The sequence below is a fragment of the Larus michahellis genome, chromosome 6 (genome assembly GCF_964199755.1).
Source record: "Larus michahellis chromosome 6, bLarMic1.1, whole genome shotgun sequence".
Taxonomy (NCBI): domain Eukaryota; kingdom Metazoa; phylum Chordata; class Aves; order Charadriiformes; family Laridae; genus Larus; species Larus michahellis.
In genome coordinates this window covers 60,683,656-60,699,437 of record NC_133901.1, presented here as the reverse complement: position 1 = coordinate 60,699,437, position 15,782 = coordinate 60,683,656, and the positions used below count along the sequence as shown (strand labels likewise).

Sequence of the window (15,782 nt, the reverse complement as noted above, 5' to 3'; positions counted from 1 at the left end):
GCTGTGCCCTAATGTGTCAGGAATAATCTGGGAAATCTGGTCCCATGTACATCCTAGGACGCTCTTCCCTGATGCGCATGGAACACCTTCTGCTCCAGAGAGCAGTGTGACAAACTACCCCGAGAGGCAGTGAGACCCACCAACTCCCGTGGAACATGAAGTTTGAGCCAACTGAAGAAGCAGGCAGGGTTTTTTTGACATTTAATTTTGTCTCCATGGATCTCTTTTTGTTTGCTTTGTAGTGCCTTTAGGATAATTTTGGATTGAAAATGGCTTTCTGGACAGATGTTTCCCCAAAAATTAACTGTGTCATTCAGAAACTTCTCAGCCTTCATCGAGGTTAAACTTCTTTTTGAGAAGTGAAAATGTTTCCATTTTTTTCAGCAGCTTACTCCCAGTTTTTCCTCCTTGCTTCCTCCCATCTGTTATGAGATATTTAACAGCCATCTTTAAGAGTGTAAAGGGAAAAATTGTAAAAATACTGTAAAAATTTTTGAAAAGAAATTGTGAAAACTGTAATCCCCTGCCCTTCTTTTTAAATCAACATGAGATCAATCCCGTAAAAAAACTACAAAACTCCAAACACCAATGAGCATTTTCACTTAATTTCCTGGTTTAACAAAAGTTAATACAAAAGATAATGAGTATTTCACATTCAGTCCTCTGCAGCAGCTCACAAAAGCAGTCCCTCAAATCCTAATGACCAGCAAAGACTGAGATCAGCCCTCACTTTAGCTCAAGGCCCACAGGACCATTGTTTATGTACATCCCTCCCATCTATACCTAAATGAGAAGCTATGGCCTTGTGCTAACAGTGTTATCACCAGACTGGGCCATTCCTGTAAACTACTTTGGTGTTTCAGTAGAACAGAGACAGTAATGCAACAGTTTATGCACATGTGATGGATGGAAACTCACGGTAAAATAGAACAACACCGCCATCACTCTCCAGCTTATATTAGGAACGAGGGCAGAAAAGTGAGGGAGGAAAGAGAAAAGAATTATTTTTAAATCAACAGAAAAGGCTCACAAGCCTGACTGAAATGGAGGAGAAGAATTGAGAATATTTAGCTTTAGTACTTCACACAAAAAAGTATTTCCCTACATTTTGGCTTTACAATTTTAATCTTGAAATACCTCCTGTGTTTTTCTGCAAAACTGTGTTTAACCACTTTTCTCTCCACCTGCAGATCCATCAGGATTATAACCTTTGAAAGACATTCCAGCCCATTAACAGAGTGAACACATGTAGCTGAGGCTGGTTTGTAGCCAACTGGCATGATGCAATGTGGAGACGTAGCAAGTAACGCCGAAATTCTAGCCATCTCCTCATTTCAGCCCAGATATATTAAAGGTGATGCAGAGTCCTGTATCCAGATCCTAAAAAATGGCAACAAACATTGTCACCTGGCCTCACTCTCTGCTATTCTGTGAGCACTAGAACATCTTCCCAAACGTACCTCCAATCTTCCTTCCACTCCTGCTGGATCTTGTAACTCAACACTCTGCAGAGTAACGCCCATTTTTAATATCACCAACTCAAGAAAAATGGATAAAAGTAATTCACCACTAAGGTCAACCTCCTGACCCAAAACTCCACCACTCCTGAGGGCTATCCCTCCACTCCGTGTGCTAAATTTTTCCTAAAGAGCTTTTTCACTACCTTTTCTTCGTTAACGTCCCTGTTCTAATCAGAAAGCACCAACCCCCATGCAGAAATTACTGTGATGGCATTTCTATCCAAAATTGGAAGCAGCCATTCTGCAACACTTGTAAAAAAGACCTTTCCTAGCTCAGTAAAGCAGGTCTGACCATGCATCCCCCTCTCCAAAGAGCAGTCCTTAACCACATGCATCATGTTCAGCCAAAATTTACTACCCTTACACATCCTGAATAGCACTTTACTTCACCAGCTGGTAAGAGCATGACTTCTCACTGGGAACAATGGACTTGGCAGTGCTAGGTTAACGGTTGGACTCTATGATCTTAAAGGTCTTTTCCAACCTAAACGATTCTATGATTCTACTGCAACCTGGCCCAATGTTGAGTTGAGGTTATACTGGGTACTGCAAGCACACTGATATTTGCCCACACTGAGATGGTGATAATTTTGCATTTGTTTTCCTCATTTTCCCTGATGGATGTCACCGAGATCCTTCTTAGAAGTGGACAACAGTGACAGAAGTGAACAGATGATGAACATCACTAGAATATTCATGACAGGCTCATAGGCTGTCTTGCTAATATCTTCTTCTGCTCCATCATAGGAAATGATACTATATATGCATATTAAAAAAAAAGGCTTGCAGTTATACACAGAGTGCCAGATTGAAATTTGACAGACAACTGGAACACACTTGGAATCAAGGCGTGATTCAGGTGCTCACCACGGTCCCGGGTTGGCTGGCGTGTACGAGCGCGCGCACGTGTGTGTGTGTGTGTGTGTGTGTGCATGCGCGTGCGTGTGTGTCTGTATGTGGTTCAGGTTTTGTTTTAAACATATCTTTTTTTACTAAACATTAAATTATTTCCCAAGAAATAAAAAGCTATGTACATTTTAATTATCTACAGTAGGCCTTCGGCATCCTCGCTATTCACATGCACGGGGTTTGGGCTGCATTCATAAACTCAGGCATGCTCCTTCCTTGCTCCTGGTGCTGTCCCCTCCAGCCAATCTACAGTCCAAGGAACACTGACGAGTGTGTTTGCTCTGATTTTTTTTTTCCCCTTTCTCAGCAGTCAACAGTGCCAGAGGGTGACTGAAATTAAAAGCAATTAAAAGAGGCAAGATCCTGTAAAAAGCTGAGACATGCATGTCATTGGGAAGCGAGGGCTGTTGGCGTATTGCAGAGCCTGGTCCAACAATCCAGCCTGAGCCCTCTGGCAAGATGAAATAGCTGATCCATGACTTCTTTTGAAAAGGGCTGAAAAGGGACAATTTACCTACAACATGTTGCCTAAGGTACTACACCTACCTGTTGGTTTTGAATACTTAATTCCCATTCTATATTTAACAGGAGGCTGGCATTCAGATCCCATTGCACACTTGACTCATTCTTTGTTTTTTCTTTCTAATCTGATGAGTGTTTCCTAAATATGAAGAACTCCTGCTATTTATGAATGCAGCCCTGGTAAACAGAAAAAGCCCACCCCATCCCCTCCCAAATGATAATAATGACATATAACTCTTTCTTTTTCATAATAATAATAATTATAACAATAATAATTACAAATAAAAAGTCAGAAATGTTGTAGACCAAGTGGATTCTCAGTATTAAACACTAGTGCAGTTGGGGATTTCCTTTGTGCTTTCACTGTTGGCAATTGTTGAGATGCTTCCTGTGGAGGAGAAAACGGAGAAGAGAGTCAGTGCAGTGGCTTCAACAGTTAGGTCTATATTGCTTCTCACTATATTGCTGCTTAGGATATGCTTGTGCAAATGTAAAGACAGAAAATGTGCTTAAAAGCAGCACATCCTTTTTTGTATTTGCAACAAGCGTGGAGCATGCAGAAAACCTGTTGCTACAGCTAAGTTGACCAGCAGTAAACTCATTAAGCTACTAGGAACACATTCACTTGTAGTGGTAGCACACCAACAGTCGAAGCTTGGCTCAGATGATTCTTCTGAGGGTTCGGGGAATTTGGGACCCCTCCACAGGAGAGACAGGGTTGTGAGCAGGCAAAGGTATGAGCCACAGCCATTACTAACTCCTGCATACCTGCTGCTGTTTCCAGGTTCCTACCCCAGTCATGTAACACTTGAGAAAAGCTGAAAAACCAAGAAAAACTCTCGGCTACCATGTTGCAGAGAGAGTTTTGCTCCCTATCTCAGTGCCTCAGGCTCTGCTTGTACCTGGGGTCACAGTCACTCCCCTTCCTCACTCCCCAGCGACCAACATCCTCACCCAGGCTGTGAAACAAGCCCCAGCTGAGGGCTGTCTCTCACCCATCACTCGTGTGTCCAGCTCTTTGTCCATCAGCTCCTCAGGGTCCGTGAACTCGCTTAGAGTGATTTTGGGGGCGTTTTCACTTTGGCTGACAGAGCCAATCATTTCCTGCTCCTTGTCATGCTGAACTTGGGCATAGATGTTAATCCAAGGGATTTTCCTGCACAGGAAAGGAAAATGAGAGGTTATATTCTGTAGCGCAGGGATCCTTGGCGTGTCATTGATTAATCAGACCAACTAAACTGAGAATATCCCAGAAATGCAGCCCTGGCAGTGATGCACAGTATCAGCTCTCAGAATGGTGAAAGCACCACAGTGATCTTCAGCTCCGAAAGTGCCGTTAGCATCCATTAATTCCAACAGCAGTCTAAAGCTCAGGCCACTGCCTTCCTGTCCTGTGCCCAGAGGCTCCTCCAGCTGTAAACCTAAATGTTCTGGTCCTGCCATGTTAAACGAGAAGTCATGCACACCATGGACACTGCACCCAGCTCAGAGAGCAGCAATCAACTAAGTACAATCAGCTGCAACTGCCAGCTCTCTCAGTATTTATTACATGATTAAGGTGCATTGGAAACCGAAAGTAAAAATCAATTTGTGCACTACTATCAGCTGAGAAAAAAATTTGCTAGGCTTGTTTCTATTGACAGGCCCACACTGACTCGGTAGGAACTGCCGCATCAGAAAGAGTTATAAAGAGTTGCTCCTGCCTCAGAGCACAGAAAGGACTTGAACCTCATAACAGCCACCCAAAGTCTATTTGTTACCATTTCATTGCAAAAACAGTTTGCCACGCTACAGATCATGCAAGTTTGCAGGGACTTATTTTCCCTTGCTGCTCAGGAAGCCAAGAAAGGGAAGGGATTATTTCTTCTTCCTTCTTCCAAGAGCAGTTAACTTGGACTGCTAGAACAATATCCTTGAAAGTCAGTTAGTTAGACAGATCGTTAGATAGGCCTAGACAGATAGTTAGATAGTAACCCCTGGAGGAACGAGAGTTTAAAATGAGAGAACTGAAAAGTAATGTGTTAAGCGCCGTGGGGGTTGCTAGGATTATCTGCTGGAAAGTGACTGACTGTTTTTTCTAATGCCCTTAAAAGGACGCTGTGCCACGCAGTCCACACTGCTAAAATAAGGAAAAATCAGATAATTCTTGCAGTTCCTTAAAGCACACAGGAGAGAGAAAGAAGATGTGTTCAAAAGAAGCTATATAACATGCCATCTCTCTCTGCTAACCTGTCTGCTGCTGGATATGACAGAGATTGAAAGCAGTGGAAATTGCCTCAGCTCTCATGAATTCAATAGATCTATACTGATTTTACTCCAGTGAACTTCTGGCCTCAAACTTGTGTTATTGGCTTGATTTGGCATTCTGTTCCTAACCAGCAGCAAGTCAGGACGTATTTGGGATGTTTAGCAGCAGTTAACAAAACTCCTGATGTTCTCCCTTTCTCCTACGCTCTCTTTCTAACCTACAGACCTGCCTTACAGATCAGTAGAAGACATAAGCACTATACAGGGAACGCACACATTGGATGAGAGAGGACAAATGCATTCCCATAGGATTTATGTGGCCAGAATACGTCCAGAGGTGTGTAGAAACGTGGACACAAGAACACGTCTGGAGATAATGGAAGACTTAGTTTTGCTTCCAAACAATGCAATGGTAGAGAAGTAATAGTCTTTTGAGCTTTGAGAGGAAAAGTGAGAAAAGCTCTTTAGAGTTGTGAAGCAGAGAGCCTTCAGGTACTTCAGAGAGTTAGGGAAATAAGAAACGGAGACGGCTGTACATATGTGCATCCATACACACATGCCTAATCCTGCCGTGCCTCCCAGCACAGACACAGGTGGCCATAACGTCCCACCGCACATCTCTGAGTGTGAGCTGAACCCCCACACACACACTGACTGCCCCGTTGCCCCTCCATTACTCACCACCCGTACACACCTAGTATCGACCTGCTATATGCTCAATATCCCAGAAAAGAAAGAACCTTTTTACAGATTATTTTCCTACTTTTCTCCCTTCCTTCCCTTTCCACCCAGACCTCCTCAACAAGCGTCTCTCTGGCAGCAGTGTTTAATATGCCTGCCGAGTCTATAACTTGATGGACTCATAATAAGGAGTCTGTGTGCAAACCAGCAAAGCACCGATTCTATAAAGTTGTAGAATTAAAAATTCATGCAGGCCCATGCTTTCCCCACAACCCTTCCCTGTAAGCAGCAGTTCTGTATTCAGGCTGGGATCACCATTAATCAGAAAAGTACACATGGCTAAGGGACCTCTGCATCACAGAGAGCTAGAGGAAACCTTTTGTTTTCACCTCCTTTTTCCATTAAGAATTGTTGCATACTCTCACTTCTGATCCATTGAGCCAGAGGTTTTAGACAGAGCTGAACAGTTACTCTCTGTTCTGAAAAATCAAGCTAGAGGACACTCTGTGTAACTGACTTAATCCTAAACTCTGTGACCTGGGTTTGTCCTCTTTGGAACAGAACATAAAAGAGGGGACAACAAGCTGATGAGCTTTGGACTAAGCAGAACCAACGTTTAATCATCCTCCCTCTCACTCCCAATTTGTAATACATTCAATTTTCAGTCAGATTTTAACGAGGCAGGGTCTTCCCAGCTCTTTCCCTTGTTCTGGAGCACAGAACAAGGTTGATGGCTGCTATGCGTAAGGCTCAGGATGCTTAAGTGGTACAAGGATCCATTTTATAAGCTTGTAGTAGCATAACATGACCTGGGGACTGCCAAAGCAGCGTGGATTACACCAAGCTCCTCACTGCTCCTGGCAGCCAGAATATAGAGACCCTGCTTCCTGGGAACCGATCGCTGACCACAGAGCCAAAGACATTAGGCCAAACCTAAGAATACATCTCACCAAGACACAAAGGAAAGCACATCTTACAAAGGGTTGTACCTACATCTTGACTCATCTCTCCCAGAGGGACCTTTTTGCCGTCCTCATCCTACATCTGGGAGTGACAGAAATCATCAGCTGCCTCCCCAGCACATTATTAAATCAATGCTTCGAACAAGTCCCATGTCCCATTCCCCATTCGCCTGGGACTCACAGAAGCAAAAAGAGGATTTCAGACTGCAACAAGCAAGTCACACTGACGGCCAGGAAATCTGCACCTGAGCAGATTCACATGTGTGGATTTTCTGGAAATTGTCCTGGGCCACTGAAGTCAGTGGGAGGTTGGTAACAGATCTTGATGTGAACAGGATCAAGCGGGGGAAGCGCTGTTACCCACTGGTTTGGAAAATGGTTAATGCAAGAGCTTAGAAATGGAAGGAGCTTCAAACCTTGAGACCAGGATACACGCCTGTCTTATCATTCCATTTTTAATACTGTTCGTATCCCACAAACATTATTAGAGAGTACCAGCCTTATCTTGGGCTGCAGAAAAGCTGGAAAGAGAAACATATAGCTGGAATCTGGACAGTAGAAGCTCTAGCTTCCCAATTTGGAGGAACTAGTCATATCCAGAATTTTTTGTTTTGGTTTGGTTTTTTTTGTTTTGTTTTTTTTTTAAGTCAGACTTAGCTTATGCTTTTAATACAATATTTTGTCACTGGGCAGGATCTGGACACATAGACCATTTAACACAGTAAGTCCTGTACTGAATGCAAAGTTCCTCCTGAAGAGCTCCATCTGCCTAAAACATATCCTCATAAGGCAGCTCTTCAGCAAACGGACCATTCTTATCCCATATTTTGTTTCACAGCTTGCAGCAGTGAAGTGCCGTGGGCCAGCACAGGTCCTGCCTGCTGCCTGGAAGCGAAAGGTTTATGTTAACATCTGGCAAAGAAAATCTCAGCACAGATTCCCAAAGGCATTTTGATGCTTAATACAAAATTTTCTAGCTTTGAGTCTCGCACCCTTTACATAATCACACCTGTTCCTCTGCAAGACTAAACTATTCTCTTTGCAAGATACAAATGAGATGCTGCTGCGCTAAGGCAGTTGGCCAGCTGGATATAGACTCTATGAAGACATCCATCGTGATTTTTTGACTAAGCCTGCATTGTGTGGCTCAGTACTCAGTGAGCACACAGAGTTCCCATTTCTGGCCTGGGGTTCAAACACATCTGTTGAAGCAGGTCACAGCTTGATTTCTGAGCTCTTGGTGAGCTTTCAGAGCATCGTTTGGGTTGGAAGGGCAGTAGATGGTCTTCTCTATATATATGAGAAATAGGGAACTACACTGGTCTAAGCCTTAGGCCAGAATAACTCGCTCTACATCTGCAATGCATGCACTGCTCTGCCTAGATATCCTGTAAACCACCCAGTGCCTCCTCCTCCCATCCCCCAAAGTTTCTCAGCTTACCTCTTGAATTTGTAGATTAAAAAGACAGCCAAGCCTACAAACACCACAGACAACAACATCAGCATTGCTGAACTGCTGTGACCCGTGCTGGAATCGACAAGGGGTGCTGCAGGAGGAAAAGCAGAGCATTACATTTGCAAGATATTATTAGGGATCACGTTAACTACCAGAGAGTTGAGCTCAACTCTGTCTCTGCCACATCTGCTTTATCACCGCTGCGTGATGGCACGCTGTTTTCTGCAAGACCAATCAGTAGGAAACAAATTGACATTCTTGTCCTTTGAAAGACAAGCTCCTTTTTCAAGACAGTACAGTGAAAAGGCACAGCAAGCCATGCTTAGCTGAACGGCCGATCACTCCTGTGTTAGCATTCCAGGCTATTTCTTTTCAGGCTTTTCCAGGGACTGGAGTGGAAATGAAATTTATGAAGTGTGGTTTAATGCATGTCTATTTCTCTTTGGAGATGCTACCTCAGAGCATCCGTGAACAGCGTGGCTCTCATCTTCCAAGGCCATATGTCTGTCTCACATGTGACAGAGATCTGGTCTTGTGAGAAGCCTCAACGTTCATCCTTGTATTGCACCTTACGGACTTTTTAATTGAGTCAGTTTTCATAACGTGGAGGAGCCCAGAGCAATAATCCTGGACCCAAGCACACACCACATTATAACATTTTTGAGATCTGATCCATCTATCCTTGACATTTTGGTGGGCTAAATAAAGTGTATTACTGTACCTTGTTTATGCAGCTATTCCCACAGCTCATCGGAGCAGACCATCTTAATGGCCTGAGCACTGTGCAGAGAATCAAGAGTCTGATGAGAAGTCTCTAATGATGCACAAATGATATTAAGTAGCAGATGAGTGTTTCTCACTGCATAAATATTTGGGTTTGGTTCTTTTTCTGTTCTCTATTGTTTTCCTGTCACTCAGAAGATGAGGACAAAGTCTATGCAAATAGAGTCTCTTCTGGTTCCGTCGACAAATTTTCACACCGAAGAGTCTGATCCTGCCACTATTCTGCTTCTACTACTTCGACAGACTCTTTCATGGAAAAGAATTGACTGTCATTTCATCTGAGTCAAAATACTATGGGAATGGTCATGAAACAAATGCAGCACCCCCACTCGGGGGGTGGTGCTGTGAGAATAGTTGAGAACTGTAAGCTAAATTCACCTTCTGCAGTGTCTTACTAGAACAAACCCAGATTCTGAACCTGGAGGCTGCAGATATTTATATCTCATTCCCAGTTTTGCAAATTAATTCATTCCAGCTTGCTCCTGTTAATATCTGACTCTAAGCCCCAAACAACAGTCAGAGTGAAGGTAAAAAGGCATTACCTGCAGGATAGGCTACAAGCCCTGGTTTAGCCCAGCTCTCGGCTCTCTGAGAGTCTCACGTAAAAAGAAGCTGAAGTGTGTTATCGTGGGACAGGAATCCCAATCTTTCGGAGAGACTATCAGCAATGTCACATCCACAAGATCCCACATTTCAGATGATTGCAAGGGCAGTCATAAAAACCAAGGGCAAAACAAATCCATCATCTCCTCTGTAGCCATCACTGTCTCAGCAATAGCTGAGAGCTTCACACTAGGCTGGCTGAAATTCTCAGCAGTAACTGAGAGCTTCACACTAGGGTGGTTTAAGCAAAGGGGGTGATGAAGCTTAAAGTGACTATTCATTACTCTGTGGGAAAATGGAGATAGGTAACATTGAAATGTAAATAAGTTCTAATTTGTAAAAGTCAATATTGAGGCACGTATTCCCTCTAAGAGGCCCAGATCCTCTTTTCATGAGTACTTTGCCCCTATAAAGCTTCTGGGCTAGTCATAACATTAACAAGCCCTTTGCAATAAGGATTTGATCCAACAGCCATGAAAGTTGGTAATACTCCCATTGAATTCCACAGGTGCCCAATGAGGGCTTAATAGAATACCATTCGCCTGATTTTCTAAAACACTTGAAAAACATCAATGCACTAGTTAATTAAGCCATAGGGAACTCTTAAGTGGTACTTTTAATACTTGTACAAACTGGTGCATGAAGGTGCCACTGCTGGATTCTGTTTTTAACGCTTCCTGCTTCTACCGCGGACAATGTCTCAATATGATCAGTCCTACGTATCCCAGTAGCACATACCAAACTGTGAGTGCTCTGATGTAGTCTGGTTCTCCTGGAGTTGCCTGAAGCCTCAAGAGAACCACAGCTATGCATTTGATGCCATACTCACCTAATGTTAACTGAGTAACATACACAATGACTTCAACACCGGGCTTCAGTTCAAACTGGACCAGGTTCTGGTTGAGAGCATTAAACAGGATTTCTACCACCTGATGAAATAATAAGAGGTACAGTAATTACAATATAGAAGACATCAAGCTCTGGATAACATTCAGGAATGCATGTAGCCCATGAAAGGTGGCTAACATCTCTTGCTGGCTTCAGGAAGAGAGGGGAGAGAGAGACTGAGGAAGTGGAGAGAAACATGTATGTGTGCTTTAGACAGAACTAAGTGTTATTGCATGCAAGTCTCCCTCCAGGACTTTTGAGACTCACAGAGTATGTTATTATATCTCTCCTGGGAAGCAAACTCAAGAAAGTAAATTAGCAATTTTTTTTTTCTTTTTTTGAGGAGGGTGGTGGGGGAGGGAAAAGAGATAAGGATCTTTTCACCCTCCACAATATCTTGTGAGTTTGATCTAATGCACTTGGAAATCACTGACATATTGGCTTTTCATGGGTGGATGATGGAACTGAGTTAGCTAGTCCAACCTAGTAACACTTATTTACTCCCATTGATCACTAGGACAATCCTCGACATGTAGCTCCTGTTTAAATAGGCTGTTGTGGACGAGACAAACCAGTTTTGAAGATTAATGGCAAGTTTGCCATATTTCTCCTTCATTTAGAAGAGGGGCCTTGGACTGGCATTTACTCATGGCTCAGCAACCCAGCTATGATATGTCATTTGGTTGTCTCAGAGCATATACTCTGCTTGTCACACCAGAGTCTGAGTTAGTTAATGCCTGGTCTCCCTAGAGTAGTTCTGATGGCCTACTCACCAGGCCAGAGCTCCTCAAGCAGCAGCCAACAACAGGTGCCAAAGTACAACCGAGTAGACCGTCAATAAAATTAGAGCACTGGAGATTCAGGCCTTGTGGTCAGCTAGTCAGAAACCTAATCTGAGATGTCTGCATAATACTGATATATGAAATATTGACACAACAGCTTGTTCGGAGGGAATTCTAATATGGGTAGGTCCTACTGAAAAGGATGGAAAACCCAAGAAAATCCCTCCAAAGAGCCTTCCAAACCTTCGCACCACAATTCATCATCTCTTCTGCTCACCCGCCACCATAAATCTTTGCTATCTTCGTAGGACAAATGTACTGCTCTGAGGGGACTGACCTTGCTCAGTGGGTGACAAGAGGTTCCATAGAATTCAGGAGTCCTCTGAATTATTTAATGTTTGATCACCGAAGAGTTACTCCTCCAAGAGTTCCTTGGAGATGGGCTCCCACATAGCTTGCACGCAGTAAAAATGCTGCATACAAGAACGTTAGCTTGAGCTAAGCAGCCTTTCCAGCAGTACTTCATTCCTTTGCCTTTATAGAGCTGATTTAATCACTTGGTAATTCTAGCATGAAAGCTTCAGCAGACTAGTGCTGTTGTTCCTAGCTCTTCCCTTGTCTGCATATCACTGTTGCTATTCATCACTGTAATTACCTATTTATCTAAATGGATGGATATTGTAACTTCCAAATATAGTTTGCACACGCCATTCGCTGCTGCAGAAAAAAGAGGTCTTGTTCCAGTGATATACGAGCTGAAGAGCCTGATTTATTTTTAGTAAACCTCAGTATATTATCTTGCTGCTTTGGCCTCTGTCTATTAGCATTCCTCCAGGGAGTAGAGGGAGTACATATTCAAGGTTCCTTTGGCCATAACTACTGTAATAAGGACACACCACTGATCTAGGAAGAACCACTGCTGGTAGACTGTGACATATCTCAGTGAGGTATTAGAAAAGCCCATTTTTCCTCTGAAAATCATTTTCTGTAATGCCATAAACTATACTGCCACAGTCCCAGATGCATCCAATTCCATCACACTTATAATAAGTCATTTCCAGTGCTGCACAAGTTAAGGGGCCCATCTGCAAATGGTATGATAGGAATGAGTGTTCCATGAATCCTTCTTTCCTTACTTGCTCCAGATCAGCCTCGCTGCTTTTCCTCCTCTCTGTTGTGTTTTTATGGGGCAGTATGAAGAGTTCAGCAGAAGTAGGAAGCCCAGGAAATACAGCTACCAAGATCTGTTCATCAGGGATACCGGTCACCTAAAAGAAAAGTAAGAGGGTCTAGTTGCTATTCTGTTACTGATGTTTCCATTCGCTACGGGAAACTGTGCTCCCATCAAATTGTTATTTGCCAGTTCCACTGTAGGTGTTGTGGTCCTAATGGTTCTGCCCATTTGGCGGGTTAGAAATAGAGGTTCTGCTAATGATTCATTCTACTTCATTTCTTGAAGTAAATGTAGGCTTGACAACACCCCTGGACCCAAAGATCTCAGTGCAAAGTCCAAACCTAGCTTGTCTCCAGATGTGGATTTTTCATATAGTCCTTCTCGCTACAAAAGAATGACCCAAAGTCAGATCCAGAGAGTCTGGCTAAGAGCAATCACTGGCAAGTGTGCAACTAACAGGGACATATGAAGAAAATTGCCTGCAATCACCTTCTAATATCAGGTTACGGGGATCCACATTTGCCATTCATGAATAACTTCATGTCTCCGGGGGAGACTTTATACTACTGGGGCTGATCGGGAGGGCTGTGCTAGGAACTGCGCAGTTTCCTGAACTGTTCCATATCTGAACTCTCACAACTGTCTTCAGCACGACGTGCCCACTGAGGCTACTGCCCTTTCTCCCCAGATCCAACTTCTGCATCCTCAGAAACTCTCCACTGCGTGAGGCTAAGCCCATTAGCTCCCTGGTCCTACCCCACCTCAAGCTCCTTGGCCTCATTCCTGAACTGAAACGTATCAATGGAGCAGCCCGTTCCTTGTGATCCATCCAATAAACATAAACCACAGGCTGCAACCAAACAGTCACAAAAGGATATACAAGCAAGCACTTCTACATCATTTCTACTGTTGTTTGTAACCGTTCGTAGTTACAACCTCATTATTTTCTTTTTTCTGCAAGCTTGACTCTGAATACAGCAAAAGGGAACAGCAGTTTAAACAAACAAACTTAGTGTTTTCTCAGGATGGGAAAACAATCAAGGAAACTCTTATAAACTGTGAATTTTGAGTGGGCTGCAGATCAGAAAAGCTGAGCAGGAATGTACTTTCCCGGTAAAAATAATCAGCCTCCATTTCTAACAACAGCTGTAGCAGAAGCAAAAAAACCCAACATGATACATTTTTGACAGAATGTAAAAAAAAAACCACAAAAGCTTGCCTAACTCTGTCTCCTGATTTTACACAAAACCAAAGTCCCCGCCTATTTCATATTATAAATTATTCTGTCCCCTTTCCTGCAAAAATATGAGTGCTAGTTTACATATTCTAATTAATCCCAAAGGAAGGTACAGTATCTTCCACCCAGTAGTCCTTCTTTGTCCTGTATTTTAAAGGTAAGTTTATTTTCCCTCTGAATCCTCATTTTTTGCCCCAGCTGGAAAAGCAGTAGAGATTTATAATGTTCACCAGTTGCTACACTTAGCTGCATGTGGAACTCCTGACTGGGTATTAGGAAGAGATAAAAATATCTTCCTCATGCATCCAACGTACTACAATGTCTGTCTTCCGGGATGAAGTGGATCAGCTGTTTAACACCACACAGTAACGCCACCCAAACGTTTGCAGTAGAAAACAGTACATACTGTAGTATCAATTGGGCAAATTACAAATAATAATGACACCATTCCAATCTAGAATTTGTAAAGTCCTCAGGGATATTAAAAGCTAAAAAGCACAACAGAAACATTAATAAAAGTAATTATAATATTTCCACAAAATTCCCAATATAGTTTGCCTCTGTAAAAAGATCCAGCATATTAAGAAGCTTTTTTATTGATTTAAAATGATAGCTTCATTACCGCTGTTCTTTCGCATTCTTTTAAGTTAGCATGTTGAAAAAGCGTGTGTTTTACACAAACAGCCTAGTCACTGCCAGTACAGACCAGGAAACAGATGCTCACCTGCGCTAGAGCTCTCTTGATGACTTTGCCAATGTCTTGTCTCCATTCAGGGATGTCAGGGTTATGGTAGTCCAAGTTGGGAGAAAACGAGAGGAGCTGAGATTGGAAATACTCTAGAGCAGAAAAACAGTATTTATAAGAAGATTAAATGGACCGTGTTCGGGGTACAGCCAAGGGTACAGAAGACAACAGGAAGACCATAATTATCTTAAAGCGAGAGAGAGAGGAAAAGCTGAAGGAAGAAAAAGGGCTGGCTAACACTAAGCAGGACAAAGCTTGCAAAGGAAGAATTCTTACAACAGTTCTTATAAAGGACATTTTTCCCTAATGCCAACTTGTGGCTTTTCCCAGAAGAAGTGGAAGCAAGAATGGGAGAGGTGCAAGGATACCTTCCCTTCATGATGCCTCTGGGCTTCATAATTTTGCCACTCAACTTCATCAGATTCTGCTTACAAGGAAGCTGACCAGTAAATAAGGCGGCCTCTGGCTGAAATTCAGAAAGTCTGTGCAATTGCATGCATTGTGCTCTGAGAACAAACACTTACTGTAAGTAATGTTTTCAAAAGCAGGTATTATCTGTTTGCTCTCCTGGAGGGAAGCCATGAGTAGTTAATACCCCAACAAATCAAAACCCAGTGGTGCTAATGACTGGCTAATCAAGCAATGGCTATTCATGAAACACTTTGAAATTACTTCCAAATTGACTGATTGCAGGGAGGAAGAAAAACTTCCTAGACTTTGAATACAGAACAATTTAAATTTTTCTGCAATTCCAACTCCGCCCTCTGGTGCCACCAGAGACCAAGCCTGGAATCCTTATTATAAATGTGCACAATGGATTTGGGCCAGTGGGAGACACAGATCCAGGATGGGAATCATACTCAGATATAAGTTCTCAGGGTAGAAGACTCTCCATTTCTGGTTTTGGAGATGTGCTGTGCCTCACCTTGAAGCACCTGATGTCCAGACACTTCAAGTAAGTACCGTTAATCATTTGTAAGAAGGTACCAGTTTTAGATCAAGATAAACCAGCAAGAGTATAAATAAGGAAATCTACAGAATAGCAGGGATGTGCCAGCACAGCATTTAAGTTGCATCTTTTGCAAGATCTGTTCTTTCTTTTTAGATAGTGCAGTATATTTTCAAATAAAACAAGCATCAAAGAGAGCCAGGGAAACACTCTGAAGTTCTGACGGCTTAACCCAGAGCCTGATATATAAAGACTTTGACTTTTGAACCCTCAGTACCATGTCCAATTTATTTTTTTTTTGTAAATTCTGGTCTGTTAATCACA

General features: G+C 42.7%; 1 protein-coding gene across 1 annotated transcript in view; it reads right to left on the bottom strand.

Annotated features, from left to right (window-relative positions):
* Positions 1-3,160: 3,160 nt before the first annotated feature.
* The window catches only part of SORCS3 (sortilin related VPS10 domain containing receptor 3), a 303,634-nt gene continuing 291,012 nt past the window's right edge, over positions 3,161-15,782 (bottom strand). The window contains exons 22-27 of the mRNA XM_074591880.1: positions 14,489-14,601; positions 12,490-12,621; positions 10,513-10,612; positions 8,283-8,388; positions 3,947-4,107; positions 3,161-3,339 (exon numbers count right to left, since the gene is read on the bottom strand). Of these exons, the coding sequence (XP_074447981.1) occupies positions 3,275-3,339; positions 3,947-4,107; positions 8,283-8,388; positions 10,513-10,612; positions 12,490-12,621; positions 14,489-14,601 (677 nt within the window). The 3' untranslated portion in view covers positions 3,161-3,274. The remainder of the gene's footprint in view (positions 3,340-3,946; positions 4,108-8,282; positions 8,389-10,512; positions 10,613-12,489; positions 12,622-14,488; positions 14,602-15,782) is intronic.